We start from the raw sequence: 17,099 nt of genomic DNA, 5'->3' as shown, positions 1-17,099 counted from the left end.
CGATAACGACGACAGCCACGAAAAAGCCTGAAGAAAAATCAAGGAACAAGAAGGTACGACTCATTCCTGTCATGTCCCCAGCTGTTTTCACGTCTTGATTAATCCACACAAATTCCCAATTCTTCCACATCGTATATAATATGCTATATACACAAAAACTCAATCATAAGATTGCACTTATAATAAATAGACTACAAATTTACAACGACTGCTGATTGCGGAGTTGCTTCGAGGTAAATCGGTACTCTGATAACCAGACTTTAAGATAGGGATATATAGGGCCTATATATGGGAGTACTGATTGTGTGCATTGTACAATATTTTTACTGACTATATCGCAATCTATTTCAATAATATACGTTTTGTATACCCCTCACCTCCACATTATTATCTCTTTGTCTCACACGTCCGCACTATATACCTGCCCTCAACCCATTACCTCTGAGAGATTTTAACATCTTCATAGACGTCGTGTATGTTCCAACAGGCAATGGTCTAACTTTTTACAGCCACACCCAAAATAAAGTCCCCAAATACGAGCTTTTGGGTATCTTTTTAGATGATAATAATTATGGACCAGAGTATGGTTAATCGGAGCTGTCTGCAATGTTGTAGTTTCACTGCATTAAAAGCCAGTCCGGGGTTCCTCTCGACCCCTCAGTGGGTTGAGGGGTTGCACATGAGCAGAAAAGCAAACAAACAAACAAACAAACAAACGGTCATTTGTAGCAACAGGGCATGTTGGTTTTAAATTCACTGAGATGAGCATCTGTGATGTAATGATTGTTCAAGCCATCCTTATAAATACTGCTTGTCAGAACATCCACCTGTCAGCAAAAGTGGTATTTGGCAATATCAACAGAAAAATTAATGATCCGTTAGTACATTCAACGCAAATAATGAAATGAATACTTTCCAAAGAGTAAATTGATAGACCATTCTGGTCACCTGGTTCATAAAGTTAATCCTTTGTTAATTAAACATTTTGAAGATGATTGATAAATTTCTTAATTGTTATGTCAGGAAAGCTTACGCACTTAGTTTAAGGTCGCATTGAAGTGCCTAACCAACTGAGGAAAAAATAAGAAAGAGCATTTGTACCAATATGCACTTAAGGTCATGAGTTCTAACTCCGAACTGGCTTCTACACACCGGCTGTTTTGAAGTGGGACCCTCCATTTTCATTCCCATCATTTAATTTGTTCTATAATGCATATGAATGTATTTTAAAAAAAAAAAAACTACTACGTTTTCTTTATTTTGTTACTCATTTTCACTTTAACAGGCGTTTCGTGGATTTCCGCGTCATTCATCGGTTTGCCGCCCTCTCTAGATATTGATAGAGTTAGGCACTTCCCGCGGATGGATGAATTCGTTTCTCTCCTCTCTGGAGTCATTGCGTTCATCGATCACTTGCCCGATCGCCTGCAAATCGGCTCGGAACCTGGATTAACAAACGTGAACACGGTAAACAATTAGGAGAAAACTCTCGTAACGTAGGGATGAAAATAATGTTCATGTTTGTCATATTTATGCGAGTACAGCATCAATTATCTGTATGGAATGATCTGCCCCTACCCATACAGGAGTGCAGCTCAACATAGTCATTCCCTATATCCTGAAATCATATTTGTTGGCTGTGTTAACCCTAAAATACCATTATGTGTGCTATCACCAATTTCACGGCATCATACATTAATAGATGTATATGTATGTATATATATATATATATATATATATATATATATACATTCCTTGCTTGTTATAGTTACATTATTTTAGACCCCACATACTTATTTATCATTGTACGAGATGTATTATCATGTCAAGTTTTCGACTCAAGTCTTTTATGATGTAAATAATTGTAAATGATATTATGTTAGCTCATGTTTCATGTATTTACAAACTACAATTAATTTGTAGAGCTACTCATTGTACTGTATACTTAATACCTTTTAAGAAGCTTTGTATAAGATAGGTTTTGGACTCGATTAGCATTCATGCTATTTTCTCCTACCTTTTATCCTGTATTCATGCATGTGTCTTTTGAGGTGTATTATGCTATGTACATAATTATGTGAATATAGATAATAAACTTCAACTTCAAACTTCAACTTCAACTGGATCATACAGGATATGACATATAATTTCTTTATTTACATTATGGGAGCTTTGCCAATAATTTACATTGTTGGAGCTTTGCCATCTCCTCTTCCAGTCTTCTATTATTGTCATGAATATGCACATGTATGCAAATTAATGCATTTATGATTTGTTCCAAGAAACCCAAGAAAATGGAAAGTTTTTGAGGAAAAATGAGATTGCACACGGAGCCCTCGAGGAATAAAAGTCAGTTCTTGTCGTTTCCATCAACGTTTGATGGTGATCTGGCTTTATCATTGCTCAGTGTCACAGAAAATGACTTATGTGTTATTGAGGGCCACCATCTCCTCTTCGAGGTTGTAATAATATGTACCTAAAATGATAATTACAACTATAACCATATTGACGATGGTGATCATGTGAGTACATGCCACCACTTGATGGGAGAAAAAGCTCTGGATTTCCCTCAACAGAGGGGATCTGGCTTTACACACCATGCATGGGCTAACCCGACATGGAGAAATCACATTATCTTGGAAACCACAGATTGAAAGTTAACAATGCCAAAGAAGATTTAAGCTCACCGCTGAATCGCAGTCTGGGCCTCTGGATCAAACATGTAGCAAGTTTCGAAGTCTCCAAGTGACTTCGTGGCCCTGGTGCTGAGAATCTTGGTCACCGTCATCACCTCGAGGGTTTCCTGCTTGTCTGGGAGTTGGTCAATGAGGTCGTCTGCCGTAAGGGGCGTCTTAGGGAATCCAGGCAGTTAAAAGATTGCAGGGGATTGTAGGGGAGGGAATGGTAGAAGGAAATTCGAGGTTACATCATACAGGTGGGTGCAATCGTTTTGAGATTAGGTTTTTGAAACATAATATTATCATGTAGGCCCTACCATTATCTAAACAGTTAATCTATCAACAATATAGGAGAATACACAGACAGATGAGCAATATTGCTAGACAGATGTAGTCCTCGACATATCACCCATAGGCCTACAGAGCGTATAAATTCTACAGTAGTTTCATACAGTAGTTATGGCTCGGTCACAAATACCATTAAGAACTGCTACGAACGCCGTACGAACGATTTTTAGAAAATTTCATAAGATCTTCTTAAGAAGGCCATACGAAACCAGCGTTCGTAGACCGTTCGTAGACCGTTCGTAAGTTCGTAGCCTGGTCGAGGGTCTTGTCCAAGATTTTTTTTATTTTATTTTATTTTTTTTTAACTTCGTACGAAACCCTCTCTTCGTAAGGCGGCCGTACGAACTCCAAAATTCGTACGAACAGTGACATTCGTATGAACCTTTGTGACCGTAGCTTCCACTGGTCGATGGTCTTGTCCAAGATTTTTTTTTAACTTCGTATAAAACCCTCTCTTCGCAAAGGCGGCCGTACGAACTCCAGAATTCGTACGAACAGTGACCGTAGCTTTAGTTTCTCTAGTGGGGCGCTGTGGCACAGTGGATAAGACTCCTGACTTTCAATCGGAGGATCTGAATGTGAATCCTGTTCAGTGATTACATCCTTGGATAAGATGTTTTTACCCGTACCATGTCCCTCTCGACCCAGGGTACCTGGCACCAAAAGGGTAAAAAATAATCAGGGCCCTCTGGTAGAACAGTGTCAACTCTGAAATGGCTACCCTGGATAATGAAGATCGTATTATTATCATTACCCTGTATTATTGATATCCTCATTATTATTACTATTACTATTGCTATTATCAATATCATTATTACCCTGAATTATTATCATCATCATTATCATTATTGCTTTTATCAATATTATTTTCCAAATTCATGAAATTCTTTCGTCGAGATGTTTTCATTGCAACTGATTCACAAATTATTTTCATTATTATTATTATTATTATTATCTTTATCATTATTATCAGTATTATTATTTTTGTCATTATCAATATCATCACCGTCGTCATCGTCGTCGTCGCCGTCATTATCATAATTTTCTCCTGTATGCCTACCTTGTCCCGAGGCGGTTCTCCGTGAAGCCATGCCGGGTAATTCGGGGGAAAGGCGTACTGGTCGTACTGGCCGAAGTTTGCCGCCGCGTGGCCGACGCTACAAATGAAGATGAAGTTTGTGAGCGTGTCGGTGACTTCGAAGGTCGTCTTGAAGTGGCCGTCATTTGGCAAACCCTGCGTCAAGAAAGAGATAAATCACTAAAGAAAGAGGTAAATCATTGATTGATTGAGTGAGTGAGTGAGTGATTGTTTGGTTGAGTGATTGATTGATTGAGTGAGTGAGTGATTAATTGATTGATTGATTGAGTGAATGAATGATTAATTGATTAATTGATTAATTAATTAATTAATTAATTAATTGGGTGAGTGAGTGAGTGATTAATTGATTAATTGATTAATTGATTGATTGAGTGAGTGAGTGATTGTCGGATTGATTGATTGACAGAGAGATAGAAAGCTCTAAGAGATAGAGATAAAGCATAGATTGAGAGAGAAAGGGAAAGGGAGGGAGGAGAGGGAAATACACCTTAAGATTGATGCAGTATTAGTCAAGATGAAAAAAAGAAATGTATAAACAATGTCATAATTTTACGTTTTCTTAATCCTCCTTCCCTTCTCTGACTTTCTTCTTTGGTTTCATTATTTTTCTTCATTATTATAACTTTTTGTCCTCTTCATCTTCGTCCTCTTTTTTTTTTTTCTACTCTTCTTCTCCCTCTCGCCCTTATTTTCTTCTTCCTCTTCTTCGCTTTGTATCTTTATATTTTTATCTTCAATAATCTAGGTGCCAATAATGGATATAATTGGAGAATGCTATGCCCTACTACTTTTCCCCATCATTTGGAGCCCGTGGCAATTGATTCAGATTGTGTGGTTCAATTAAATACCTTCATCCCGACGACCGCTTCGTTTTCGTTAACGGGATTCCCGCCAAGAAATCGACCCCACTCTTGTAGTTCGTGGTCCTCCTCTATTTTCTCGGGGCTGTCTGTGAGGAAAGTAGACCAGGGTTCCGTTTTATTAAAAGATATAATGGATTGTAAATTTCCTTACCACTCAGATGATAGAAATCAACCATATAATCAATTATAACTCTTCATAAAACAGGGCCCTGTACGTCTATGGACATTATGCATAACCCTCTGCGACTTGTAACTTATATGTAACTGCTGCTTGCTAACATTAAATTAATAGCGTAAAACAAGGTATCAATGAAAAGCTTTGAGATAGTATCTGTCTCACTATAATATACTGTATAAAAATTTAGTCTAATGTCTACACGTAACATTTTCATGTGCAACACAGTTTTCAACAATTTCCAGTAGCAATCAGTGCACACACGTAAGAGGTTAAATCTGAATTTTTAGCATTCACGATATCTCTTGATATTTAATAAATTTGTCTACTCAAAATGGCAAAATAACACATGCCTTTTAGCGCAGAGATTTTTAAGAGTGATTACATCGCTTTGCTTCTGTCTGAGCATGCTAAGTGGAATTCAAAAAATTCGTCATCAATTGAAGAGAAGCACCCTGATAAGAAATTTAGATTTTAGATTGCTTTATAGCAAAAAAAAAAATATATATATATATATATATATATCAAACAAACCAAACAACCCCAAAAACAGCATGTCTTTGAAATTGTGAACAAAGTCAAAAGACGAAAAATATAACTTCTGTAAAATATCCACGAGTCCACATCGAAGCTTGTTGTGCGACATAATCAAACAGTATAGTCTCCATTTGCACTATATTACGAGGATATTGGGCTCCAAAGCGCACCCCTCCCCCCCCCCCCCCCGTAGGAATGTAGATGGATAGTATTTACGTAATTATTATGACAACATGTTCATGTGACACCGTCTCACCGTAAACATAATCAATGACACGCTTCACGTAATCGAAAATGGCGCCACGCATGAGCAACGCGTCGTCGCGATAGTGGTAATTTGGAAGTACTTCCGGGTCAGCCACTCCCCTCTCTTCGAGGTCACCGAGGAGGGAGCCCTGCACGTCGAGTCTCCAAGTGGCCCACGTTCGCTTGATGATTTCAAACAGTCCGATTCTCCCTATCACCATGGCTCTGTCTACCCAGCCACCCTCGTTTATCAAGCTTTCCACTGCGAATCTTGGAAGGAAAAAAATCAGAAAACAGCTTGTTCGTGTTGTTGTTTTTTTTTTCCCCGTAGCGTTCCGATAGTTACGGAGGCAAACATCTGATAAACATAATCAACGACAGAAACGTACATAGTAGTCAAACACACAGAACCAAACGGGAGGGAGAGGTATACGTACATAATATGCCCACAAAGAAACACACATGAATATAGAACAAAAGATATATAACTAGAAAGCCTGAGAATTCATTTCTTGAAAACCCACTTGTTGATGGCGATCAGATACAGGAAGTGCGGGGCGAAGAGGCGGTAAACCGGAAGGGACGGAGAGAGGCATCGCTTGGTTGCCACGACAACGGATTCTCCGACCAGATGAGTGAATCCGAGATGGTTTGCCGACTCGTGCACCGAAGCATCGGCATTGTTGAAGTAGCACTTTGCAAGTAGCCACGTGTACTCGGGGTCGGATGGATAGAATACCTGTGGAAATGTACAGGGCTCACACCTGTAAATAAAATGGAATGTCCCAGACCCCTTCACAAAATCGTACCAAAGATACCAAAATAAATGAAGAAAAAGATTATTAAAAATCAATAATGCAGTTTGGCAAAAAACAAAAACGAAAAAAAAAAACACAAAACAAAACAAAACTGAATAGCTTCAGATATTGAGTATGAATTCCTCTACAAACTGCATTTTGGTGGAAAGATGAAAGCTTTTGTTATGGAATTTGAAGGGAACTATATTTCATTGGGTGCATGTACATAAAATAGTTGATTTTTTTTTTTGAGTGAAAAGAACTCGTAGTCTGGCTTTGCAGACCCTTGGACAGAGTTTGAGCTGAAGAACCCGCCTTGGAAATTTGATGGATGAAAGGGTATATCTCACTTATCCAGGTAAGTGAAGATAAAACACCTCATTTCTCCCAGCTATTTTACAGAATTTTTTGAATTTTGAATTTTAACACACGTCTCTATGGGGAATTATTCACCCGTGTGAGCCCTACACAGAGTAAGCGCGAAAGAGGGTGACATTCTATAGTGTGCGTGAAACGGGATGCGCTTTCTTTTTTCCGTAACCACAGCAAAAGCCTCGATTTTCTTGAAGTACCGTACGCATAGTTCTGCGCCGTATTTTATTGTTTGTGTGTGTGTTCACACAGAGATGCTGTGTGTTGTGCGTTACATGTGTGCCAACATCCAACCCCCAACCCCAACCCCAACCCCCAACCCCCAACCCCCAACTCCCAACCCCAAGCCCCAACCCCCAGCCCCAAACCCGCAACCCCAACCTCCAACCCCAATCAATGTACCTCCTCCGTGGAGCTATTTCCTTGGTAGAACTGATGATAGTATACAAGAAACACGTCTAGATTTACACAACTGTATCCGAATTACAAGATCAAAATTGGGAAATCAACTCCGCGGTCTGCTTAAAAAAACAACAACAACAAACAAACAATCCAGTATACACAGTGCCTTGTCCGTCTTGGACATTTTAAAGGCATGATCACTCACCGGATTATCCGGGGCTGGATCCGGAAAGAGCTGAATGGCTACGGGTAGGAGGTTTTTGTCCGTGTTGACGAAGAAGAGAGCCATCGGCGCGCAGATCTACAAGAATGGATGTTAATCGGATACAAGGGACAATCCGAAAATCAGTTTGTTCTCAGCGTCTCAATCACATCAATGTCTACAATTATGTGATGAAACTTTACCAGCGATAAGTACTGCTTATTCTACACTTTTATTTTCGTTCTACGGCGATATTACGATCGTCGCAGCTATCATAGGGTTTGAAAACATATGTCACATTCTACTAGAATTGATTTGCAGAACTATACAGCTTTAGTATTAGGTTATTTTATCGTAGCTAACTGTCAGATTTTGTTTTTCATTTTCTCCTCTTCTTTACGTCTTTTACAGATAAAAATGAAGAGAGAGGGGGGATTATAACCATTGAAATTGTGATTGAAATGTGCATCGTAGGATCAGCATATTTCTGAACACGGGTGTCAACATCATGGTTGTTGAGGGGTTCTCCCCTCCAAAGCCAGCACAGTACTGTATCTCATTAATTAGCCTCGACAACAATGCTGATTCTAACCGATCTGTTGCCAGTGCAGGGCAGGTCTCTGAGGAATCCGTAGTCGACGATGAAGAGACGCTTCTTCGATGTCGCCTCGACGATGGTCATGCCTTCGAGAAGTGGCCGTAGATCGCTCTCCGTCACGGCGAAACTGCAATGCGAAATTATCAGATGGCGATTCAATGATTATACAACTACGTTATACTGACTGTCGTAAATTCAAAAGTGCTTGGTATGAGGTAAAACTACCTGTAAATACAGAGTTTCTGTACTTAAATTATGTACTTCCATTATCGTACGTCAACAATAGATCCTCTTTGTCAAAGACGTGTGACTGGAAATGGTCTACATGAATCCATTTCTCAACCATTTCGAAGTTAACATTGACTACCTGTTACAGACAGAGACTTGTGCATAGACTTTTAAATGTCCGTTGAAGAAAAAAAAAAAAAAAGGAAATGTCAGTATCACTTTGCCCTCTATAGTATTTACGGAAGCTTCCCAAAGAATATCATCCATCTCTCAGCAGTGGTTCTGAACATTATGTTAGGTGATGTTCCTAATTCTGAAGGTTCGTTGATCCGAAAATGAAATAAGCTTCGTTCGTTATTCCGAGGTCCATTATTCCGAAAGATAAGGTATTCCTTTGTGTTCTTTCCAGCAGGGATTGTTGTTGCGACTGACGTCTCTGTGTTGTATAACTATGCGAAAATTATCATCTTCCTATCTGTGTGTTTGATTTTGTTCTGTTTATAACGCGGAGTTGAATTGCTCTTCAAAAAGCAAAATTCATAGAAAACAAAATATTAACAAAACAAGTTGCCAAAAATACTTGTCCGGAATCTTGGTACAAAGTCGGATCTGGGTGGGATTGACGCCTTTGAGACGCTGGTATCCAAATTCCTTGTCCGATCTCCAGTTATGCATGCCCTGCAACAAAGGAAGAAACACGGGATTCGACGTCTTCTGCATAGAATCAATTCACGGGCCAAATGCCTCCAGCTCCCACTCACGCCAGTTCGTAGTTCCACTGTGCGCATGAGCAGAAAAGGGGTCATTAATTTTGTTGTACTAACACCAGGCATGCTTGATTTTGAATTCATTAAATAAGCATTCTTGATGTGTTGTATTTTGTTCATTAAATTGTTCATTAAAGCCTAGTATTTGCTAATGTCAATAGAACAATGTTTGTTTATGCATTCAGTGCAAAACAATGAAATGTATGCTCTCCCAGCTTGTTCAAGAAGTGTGATTTGACAAATCATTCTGGTCACCACTGATCTAAGGCTCGGTCCCACTGGCCGATGGACACAAAACGTATGCAGAAAGGACACAGCGGACGAGCAAAATTTCGGGGGTGGCGCCATCCGCTTTCATCCGCTCCAGAAATTGGCGAACATTTGCGAAAACAGAACGGAAAAGAACGGACGTGGGTAGTATGTAGCGGGGATGTTAAACGGATGTTCATCGGAAGCCTAGCGGATAAAAGCGGATGGAAGTGGATGACAGCTCCGAAGGGGTTACCGGGGATAATTGCGAAGCGGATGCATAGCGGAAAGAGCGGATGCAGGGCGGATGAAGCGGATGCATCACGTACGCGTAACGGAAACAAACGCTTTGTCCGTTTTAAATACTTTATGTACGAGATGCATACGCTTACATCCTTTCTATTTCCGTGCTACTAACAATGTACAGACGTTCCATGTACCTTATCTTTCCTCCCTTTTTCCGTTTTCTGCTGCAGCAGTTGTGAGTTGCGAGGATGCCCAGAGGATGCAAAGAGGATACAGCGGACGTTTAAGGGATGATAACGGACATACAACGTTTGTTGCTCGTATTTATCGCGGATTTACATCGTACACGGCGGAAAGTTCATCCGTTCTAAAAGTTTTAAGCAGCTAAGGCCCGGTCCCACTGCACTTACGGATGCAAAGAGGATGTAAAGCGTACAAAAAATCTTGCCATCCGTTGGAAAACGCTACGAATCCGCTGTGTACCCATCGCATACGTGTTTCATCCGCTCTATCCATCGAGCATCCGTCCACTGTGATTTCATCTGCGCAAAAAGTTTTAAGCTGCTTAAAACTTTAAAGGCCCGGTCCCACTGCACTTACGGATGCAAAGAGGATGTAAAGCGTACAAAAAATCTTGCCATCCGTTGGAAAACGCTACGAATCCGCTGTGTACCCATCGCATACGTGTTTCATCCGCTCTATCCATCGAGCATCCGTCCACTGTGATTTCATCCGCGCAAAAAGTTTTAAGCTGCTTAAAACTTTTAGAACGGATGAACTTTCCGCTGTGTACGATGTAAATCCGCGACATACGAGCAACAAACGTTGTATGTCCGTGCGGCATCCCTTAAACGTCCGCTGCATCCTCTCTGCATCCTCGCAACTCACATCCGCTGCAGCTAAAAACGGAAAGAGGGAGGAAAGATATGGTACGTGGAACGTCTTTACATCGTTAATAGCACGTTAATAGAAAGGATGTAAGCGTATGCATCTCGTATATAAAAGCATTTCGAAAGCATCCCCTCTGCATCCGCTCTGCATCCGCTCTGCATCCACTCTGCATCCGCTTTTTCTGCTATGCGTCCGTTTCGCAATTATCTCCGGTAACCCCTTCGGAGCTGTCATCCCCTTCCATCCGCTTTCATCCGCTAGGCTTCCGATGAACATCCGTTTAACATCCCCGCTACATACTACCCACGTCCGTTCTATTTCCGTTCTGTTACCGCCAATTTTCGCCAATTTTGTCAATTTCTGGAGCGGATGAAAGCGGATGAAGCCATCCCCGAAATTTTGCTCGTCCGCTGTGTCCTTTCTGCATACGCTTTGTGTCCGTCGGCCAGTGGGACCGGGCCTTTAAAACTTTTTGCGCGGATGAAATCACCATGGACGGATGCTCGGTGGATAGAGCGTATGAAACACGTATGCGATGAGTACACAGCGGATGCATAGCGTTTTCCAACGGATGGCAAGATCTTTTTTACGTTTTACATCCTCTTTGCATCCGTAAGTGCAGTGGGACCGGGCCTTAAGATCAAGTTGATTTTTCATTAATCCGTATATGTTGTATTGTTACATCAGGAAAGCTTATGCTTTATGTCGCTTTGAAAAATGAGTCAAGTACCTATATAAACAATCTGAGGAAAGAGAACGATTATCTGTACATGTGCACACGAGCTAATTACGAACTGACTCATAGAGTTACGGAAACACCGTGGATAAGGTTATATATGGATCAGGTTTAAGACTAAAGGGTCCTGGATTTGAACCAAGAGTCCTGTGTGCGTTCACCTTTGTAAAAGCCTGTTTGCCCACTATGTCCCTCTTGAAACAGGTATATAATTATCAATACCATTATTTTTAGTGGGGTTTTGGAACGTGACTGTTATCATTGCCGGGTATTATAACTAGATGAGGGAAAAAAAATCTTACTTTTTTGATTTTGGTTGAGATATTTGCGATTTAAAGCTAATAAAAACGAGGAATTATGAAGAAAATATGGGATATTTGTATCCTAACTTACAAGGATATTCCTTGTTATGTTACATGTAACGTATCACTGGAAAGGTTTTATTTTGCTTTATACTATCTGATTATTGACTGAATACTTTAAAATCTTGAAAATAGTGCTTAACCAGTTTAGCTATCGAGCTCTTCAAATTCAAAGTCATTTTACCATCCAAACCATCCATATTGTTTCATCTGCTGCTGTTACAAATTGATCTTGTCTTATTGCTTCACGAGCCCCTGTATAAGCACGATTCTACTGGTCAACGCACTCACCGTGGGAACGGGTAGGAGAGGCGGACGGTAGATGCTCTTGACATCTTCTAGAGACGTGAAACAATCCGTGGTGATATCAATCAGATTAGTCGCCACTTTGAGCTTCACGACATTACTCGCGAAGTTCAGCTGTCGAGAAAATGGGGGAAACAAAAAAGTATAACGTGAGAGACGAGGTTTTACCCCCCCCCCCCCTTCCTTACATCCCTCCTTGGCGGTTGCGTCACACTGTCCCGAAATTGATGGCCATACGAATGTGGAATTTTAAATTTTGTGCGAAGCTGACCCCGAACTTGGTCAAAAGCCAATCAATGGCCGAAGCAAATACGATGTCTACAGAAGGGCGCGCTATGCCACCCGAACTACTCACGAAGACCACATAAAGACGCGAGTCTTTATCAAGAGCTTTAACTGAAGGAAACACGATGACAACACGAAGTTGCCTGCCGGTGCCTGAGAAGCTCTAACGGCGGTGGATCGCATAGTTTTGGTTGAGACTTAACTTCAGGTTTGTAACATTTTTACGTGAGATCATGAGAAATTTCTTATAAGATATGAAAGAGCACGTAATTCCAAGAGGGATTCAACATTTATTTGATAAAAATTGCTTTTGTAATAGCTGAGATATCTAATACAGTGGTTTCTTGGTATCTCGAAAATAAAGTTGAAAGCCCTAATCCTCATCTCTACCAATGCTCTCAAGAATGACCCGATGTCTATATGATCAGAGGCATTCCCTTTATCGCATGTCCAAGCATGTGTGCTCGGTGTTGCTTGGTTTTCTGTTTGTTCATTTCCATCTGAGAAATTAAAATGGCTGGATAGCCGATATTCAACTACGTTAAACTGGTCTTCCATGGGGTCCAGTTGGATGTGAGGTGGGACCACTTCACCTGGTTAAACACCCTGCTCTTTGCAATGAATTAATGAAGCGGGATCTTTTACTTGTATGAGTTGTTACTCTCTCATACAAGGGACCTCCATTTTATGTCCTATCCCAGGGACAGAGTGTTTTGCCTCTTGCTGGAGGGGACAGTATGATAACACACAACATTGCTCAGTCCAGACTCGGGTTCGAACCCGGGCCCTTAGGATTGTGAGGCAGACGCGCTACCGGTGTGACGCCTGCATATTGACGTGACTGAATGGCCCGGACTAACGTGTTAAAAAAAGGTGTCCGAACCTCAATGACCAAAAATTTGCACACACTCTCTTTAATAAACCTCATTCCTGATGAGGAATTCTATTCCATTGTGGTGATTTGCCAGAATGGATTTATTCAGTGGTCATACATTCAAATATGTGCTGGAAGTGGACATTGCTGTGGTGACGTTTCCATCATTCAACTGTGTTAAAAATTGATGGACCGTGTTGTGACTGACTATTTCGCCTACCACTCTTTTCCCCTCTTCATGAATGTTGAACAACAACAACAACAAAAAAAAAATATATATATATATATATATTTACTGCCACAAAGAAGGACTAGAGCAACCGACATGTTCAAGGTAACGAATAAGAAAAACAGTAACGTCTGTGAACACTGATTTGTCAATAATTCTAATTAAAGTGGGCCCACGAGCTCGACACTGGGTAAAAACGACCTACGAATTCGACATCACATCACGGGGCTTTATGTGTCGGTCTCGTGGGCCTCGTTTGCATAGTGTCGAATTCGTGGGCCTTTATTTGCTTAATGTCGAACTCGTGGGTCTTGACTGCCTAGTGGCGGACTCCTGGGCCCTATTTGCTAAGTGTCGAACTCATGGGCTGTATGACTCGTGGGCTGTGTGACTAATGGGCTGCATGAACTGTGGGCTGTATGATTCGTGGGTGTCGAACTCGTGACGTGCACCCGGTTGAGCTTAATTAGGCCTACGTCGTGCCACCATATTATATTAGAATGACAGTAGCTTTACTTGGCCCAGGTACTATAATACTTAGTAATACTGGAAGTGCACTGCTTTATCTGTTTTTGTTGCTGTGAGCTGTGATCATCAGTACTACCGCAGGTTATTGCTAATTCTGAGCATTACTAGCATAATTGTTATGACAAAGATCGTTACGGCATTTATACTTGCCAGAACAAGCAGCTTCAGCAATTAGCAGTGTGAATAACAATACCGTCATGAATGATAGATAATGCGGAAAACCTGATTTCAACACAATTTCTCCACACATGACTTGTTTAGCAATAGCAAAAGAAAGAAAGAAAGATTATTCTTAGACTGTTTTTGAACATGTGAACGTACCTTGTGGTGGGTGGAGAACGTGTCATCAGAAGGCAGTTCTTTACACTAGAATTGATGATGGCGCCAAAGAAAAAGACGAAAATTTGTGAGTACATTCTCGATAAAGCGAAACGTTTGTGATAATCATTTTCTTGACCTCTATGGGACATCCAAAATTAATGTCATCTATAAACCCCCTTACATTGAAACGATGTGTCTTAACAACAAGGAATGAGGATAATCATCTTTATTGTATCAAACAAAACTGCATGCTCAGAATTTGCAAGCGATTAGTCGTAACCCTTTAGAATTGATAGGAATAAATTCAATGTATTTGAAAGATTATAAATGATCAAAGAAACAAAAAGACGAAAAAGGGTCGTGTTCCATTTTCGTCCTCTTTGGTTGTCGGTCACTTAAATGTATATAAATTATTACAGTATACTTATGTTTTCCGTATTGTACATCCGGTAGATTTCAATTTCAATTTTCAATTTCAATTTATTTTCATATTTCTCGATGAAAAAATACATCAAATATAACAAAATTAAATGAAGTACATGATATCAAGCTGGAGACATACATAAAATATTGCAAATATATAAAACATATAGTGGTCGATCTATGAGGTTTGGAATCTGTGAAAAAATGCTAAAGAAATATGAAGGAACCTACTTAAAAGCGAGCTTGTTGAGCGTAGGTCCCAATTAAAATCGAGTTAAAGATTAAGATGGGGAGCACGGGTACAACAATGACCGAGACATAGAGAAAAAAAGTACAATTATACAGTTATATAGCAAATTCTTCTCAAATGCAGATTTGGGGTCGGATAAGCCACATGCTGTAGGCGGATGAACCATTGTCGTTCTGGCAATAATAACAATATGACTCAATATATAATAACAATGATACGGTTTAGAAAGTATTAGAAATCTATACATTGCGTGTATTAAGGAAGGAACACGTGCACCTGCAAATCCCCCCCCCAAAAAAAAAAAGACACTCAACAACCAGTTACAGGGCAGAGAAAATTGAAATACCAGCTGTTACCTCGCCCAACTGTCTTTTGAAAGAAGGAAGAATATAGGTCATAAACACAGTGACAGAATTTGAGGGCACAAACAGCTGGTTTAACATGGTTTAACATGTAACTGGTTACATCAAACGACAGAGATTGCCCGAGCGAGGCGCAAGCTCAACACAGTAAAAGAAAAGCAAAGTATATATGCACGTAGAAAACCCAGCAAGATAAAGAAACGTTTGAAACCAAACAATAAAGGACATACAAATTTAATACCTCGTAAGGAACGCAAAATCAAAAGTTTCAACTAACATTTAAAACAACTCGATAAAGGGATTTTTTTTTTTTTGATTCGCTAACTAGAGAAAAAAAAAATAGGGAATGTGTATTTGGATGGGTTTTTTTTTTTTCGCTAATAAAGTTCTTAGGAGGGGTAAATGAAACTCATCGGACTGCATGACAGGATACTTATGAAATGAATGATGAAATGTTGAATTGGTCACGTGATCAAGAGGGCCCTCGGGAACATAATCCTTAATTGTCTGGTTTTGCTCAAAGGTTTATCTGATCTGTCCTATGCATTCAAAATTTGCGGTCAAAATTCCCGTCGCCTTAAAGTGCACAGATTTCCTTATGAATTCATGCAATAAAAACATATCCATGCTATTAGACATTATCGTTTCACATTTAAAAATGAAAGAAACAGTGTGGATTTATTCCAGAGGAAAGCGAGGAGAGGGAAAAAGGCCGACTTACAAGCAGCATCGATGTTTGTTTGTGTCTCACGGTTTGGTAGATCATCCGCTTTTGCCGAAGTTCCTTGGTTCTCTGATCTTTCATCGAGTCATGCTGCGGCAGGACCATGTCGTACTCACGTAGAGTCAGCCGCGTAGTCGACGACACCCACCTGTGAACGGGAAACACGTGCTCTCTCCTCGTTTGGAGGCAGTGCACCCTGACGAACTCGCAGTACCATTCGTCGTCGAAGAGCTGACCGTCGCGCCAGATTTCGATGAACTCCGGCTCACGGAAGTCCTTGTCTTCGATGTCGACGTCGAATTCGTCCGCGTGCCCGCGCTCGAAATCGTTGCGCATGGGGTTGTTCAACGTGATGTCGCGTGTCCTGTGACCGATCTTGTCGTGGAAGGCGATGTAAACGTCAGAGTTGGTTCCCACGCCAAGCCGGTCGCCAGTTTTCACGACGACCAGGTAGTGGATTCCGTTCTGGCGACTAAAAAGTGCAGCGCCCATGGTCTTAGCGGCAGACAACCGTCATCGAACCCGATTATGAGGGTCTTGGGGCCAAGTGTTCGGGCTATTTTAGAGGTAAACGATATCCAGTCTTATCAGATGGTGTAATGATGATTGATACTTCCTACTGTGTTGAATTGTCTTACTGCTGAGATCATTATAATGTTTTTCGATCTCGACACTTACGCAGCTGCTATGGCACAATTCAACCTATGGAAAAACTGCATAGGCCTCTACTAGTTGTCGGTGCTGTTGCAAGGGTGAGTATGTGCAACGCGTGTATGCATGCGTGATTCATGATATATAGGTAGGTATTAATAATTATGTGGGAACATAGTGGGCTAAGTGGGACGAGTTAAGGGTTAGATACTGGGCACAGGTGGACAGGGGGGTTTTTTGTCGGTTTGCTTTTTTACATACAGTAATGGATACCGAAAGGTTATGTCTTCACTTTGTTTGACTATACGTTATACTCTGCTCACGATAATTTAATATCAAATTCATGTGAA

General features: G+C 40.6%; 1 protein-coding gene across 1 annotated transcript; it reads right to left on the bottom strand.

Moving 5' to 3' along the window:
- Positions 1 to 1,329: 1,329 nt before the first annotated feature.
- LOC140238568 (polyunsaturated fatty acid 5-lipoxygenase-like) lies at positions 1,330 to 16,590 on the bottom strand. The gene is made up of 11 exons (XM_072318469.1): positions 16,096 to 16,590; positions 12,088 to 12,216; positions 9,126 to 9,223; positions 8,312 to 8,444; positions 7,723 to 7,818; positions 6,471 to 6,685; positions 5,957 to 6,216; positions 4,974 to 5,074; positions 4,087 to 4,260; positions 2,688 to 2,851; positions 1,330 to 1,444 (listed from the first exon to the last, which is right to left on the bottom strand). Exons 1-11 carry the CDS (start codon positions 16,588 to 16,590, stop codon positions 1,330 to 1,332), a joined length of 1,980 nt encoding a protein of 659 aa, XP_072174570.1.
- Positions 16,591 to 17,099: the final 509 nt, after the last annotated feature.

The sequence above is a fragment of the Diadema setosum genome, chromosome 15 (genome assembly GCF_964275005.1).
Source record: "Diadema setosum chromosome 15, eeDiaSeto1, whole genome shotgun sequence".
In the NCBI taxonomy this organism is placed as follows: domain Eukaryota; kingdom Metazoa; phylum Echinodermata; class Echinoidea; order Diadematoida; family Diadematidae; genus Diadema; species Diadema setosum.
The sequence above is the reverse complement of the archived record's forward strand: the minus strand, read 5'-3'. Positions and strand labels throughout refer to the sequence as shown.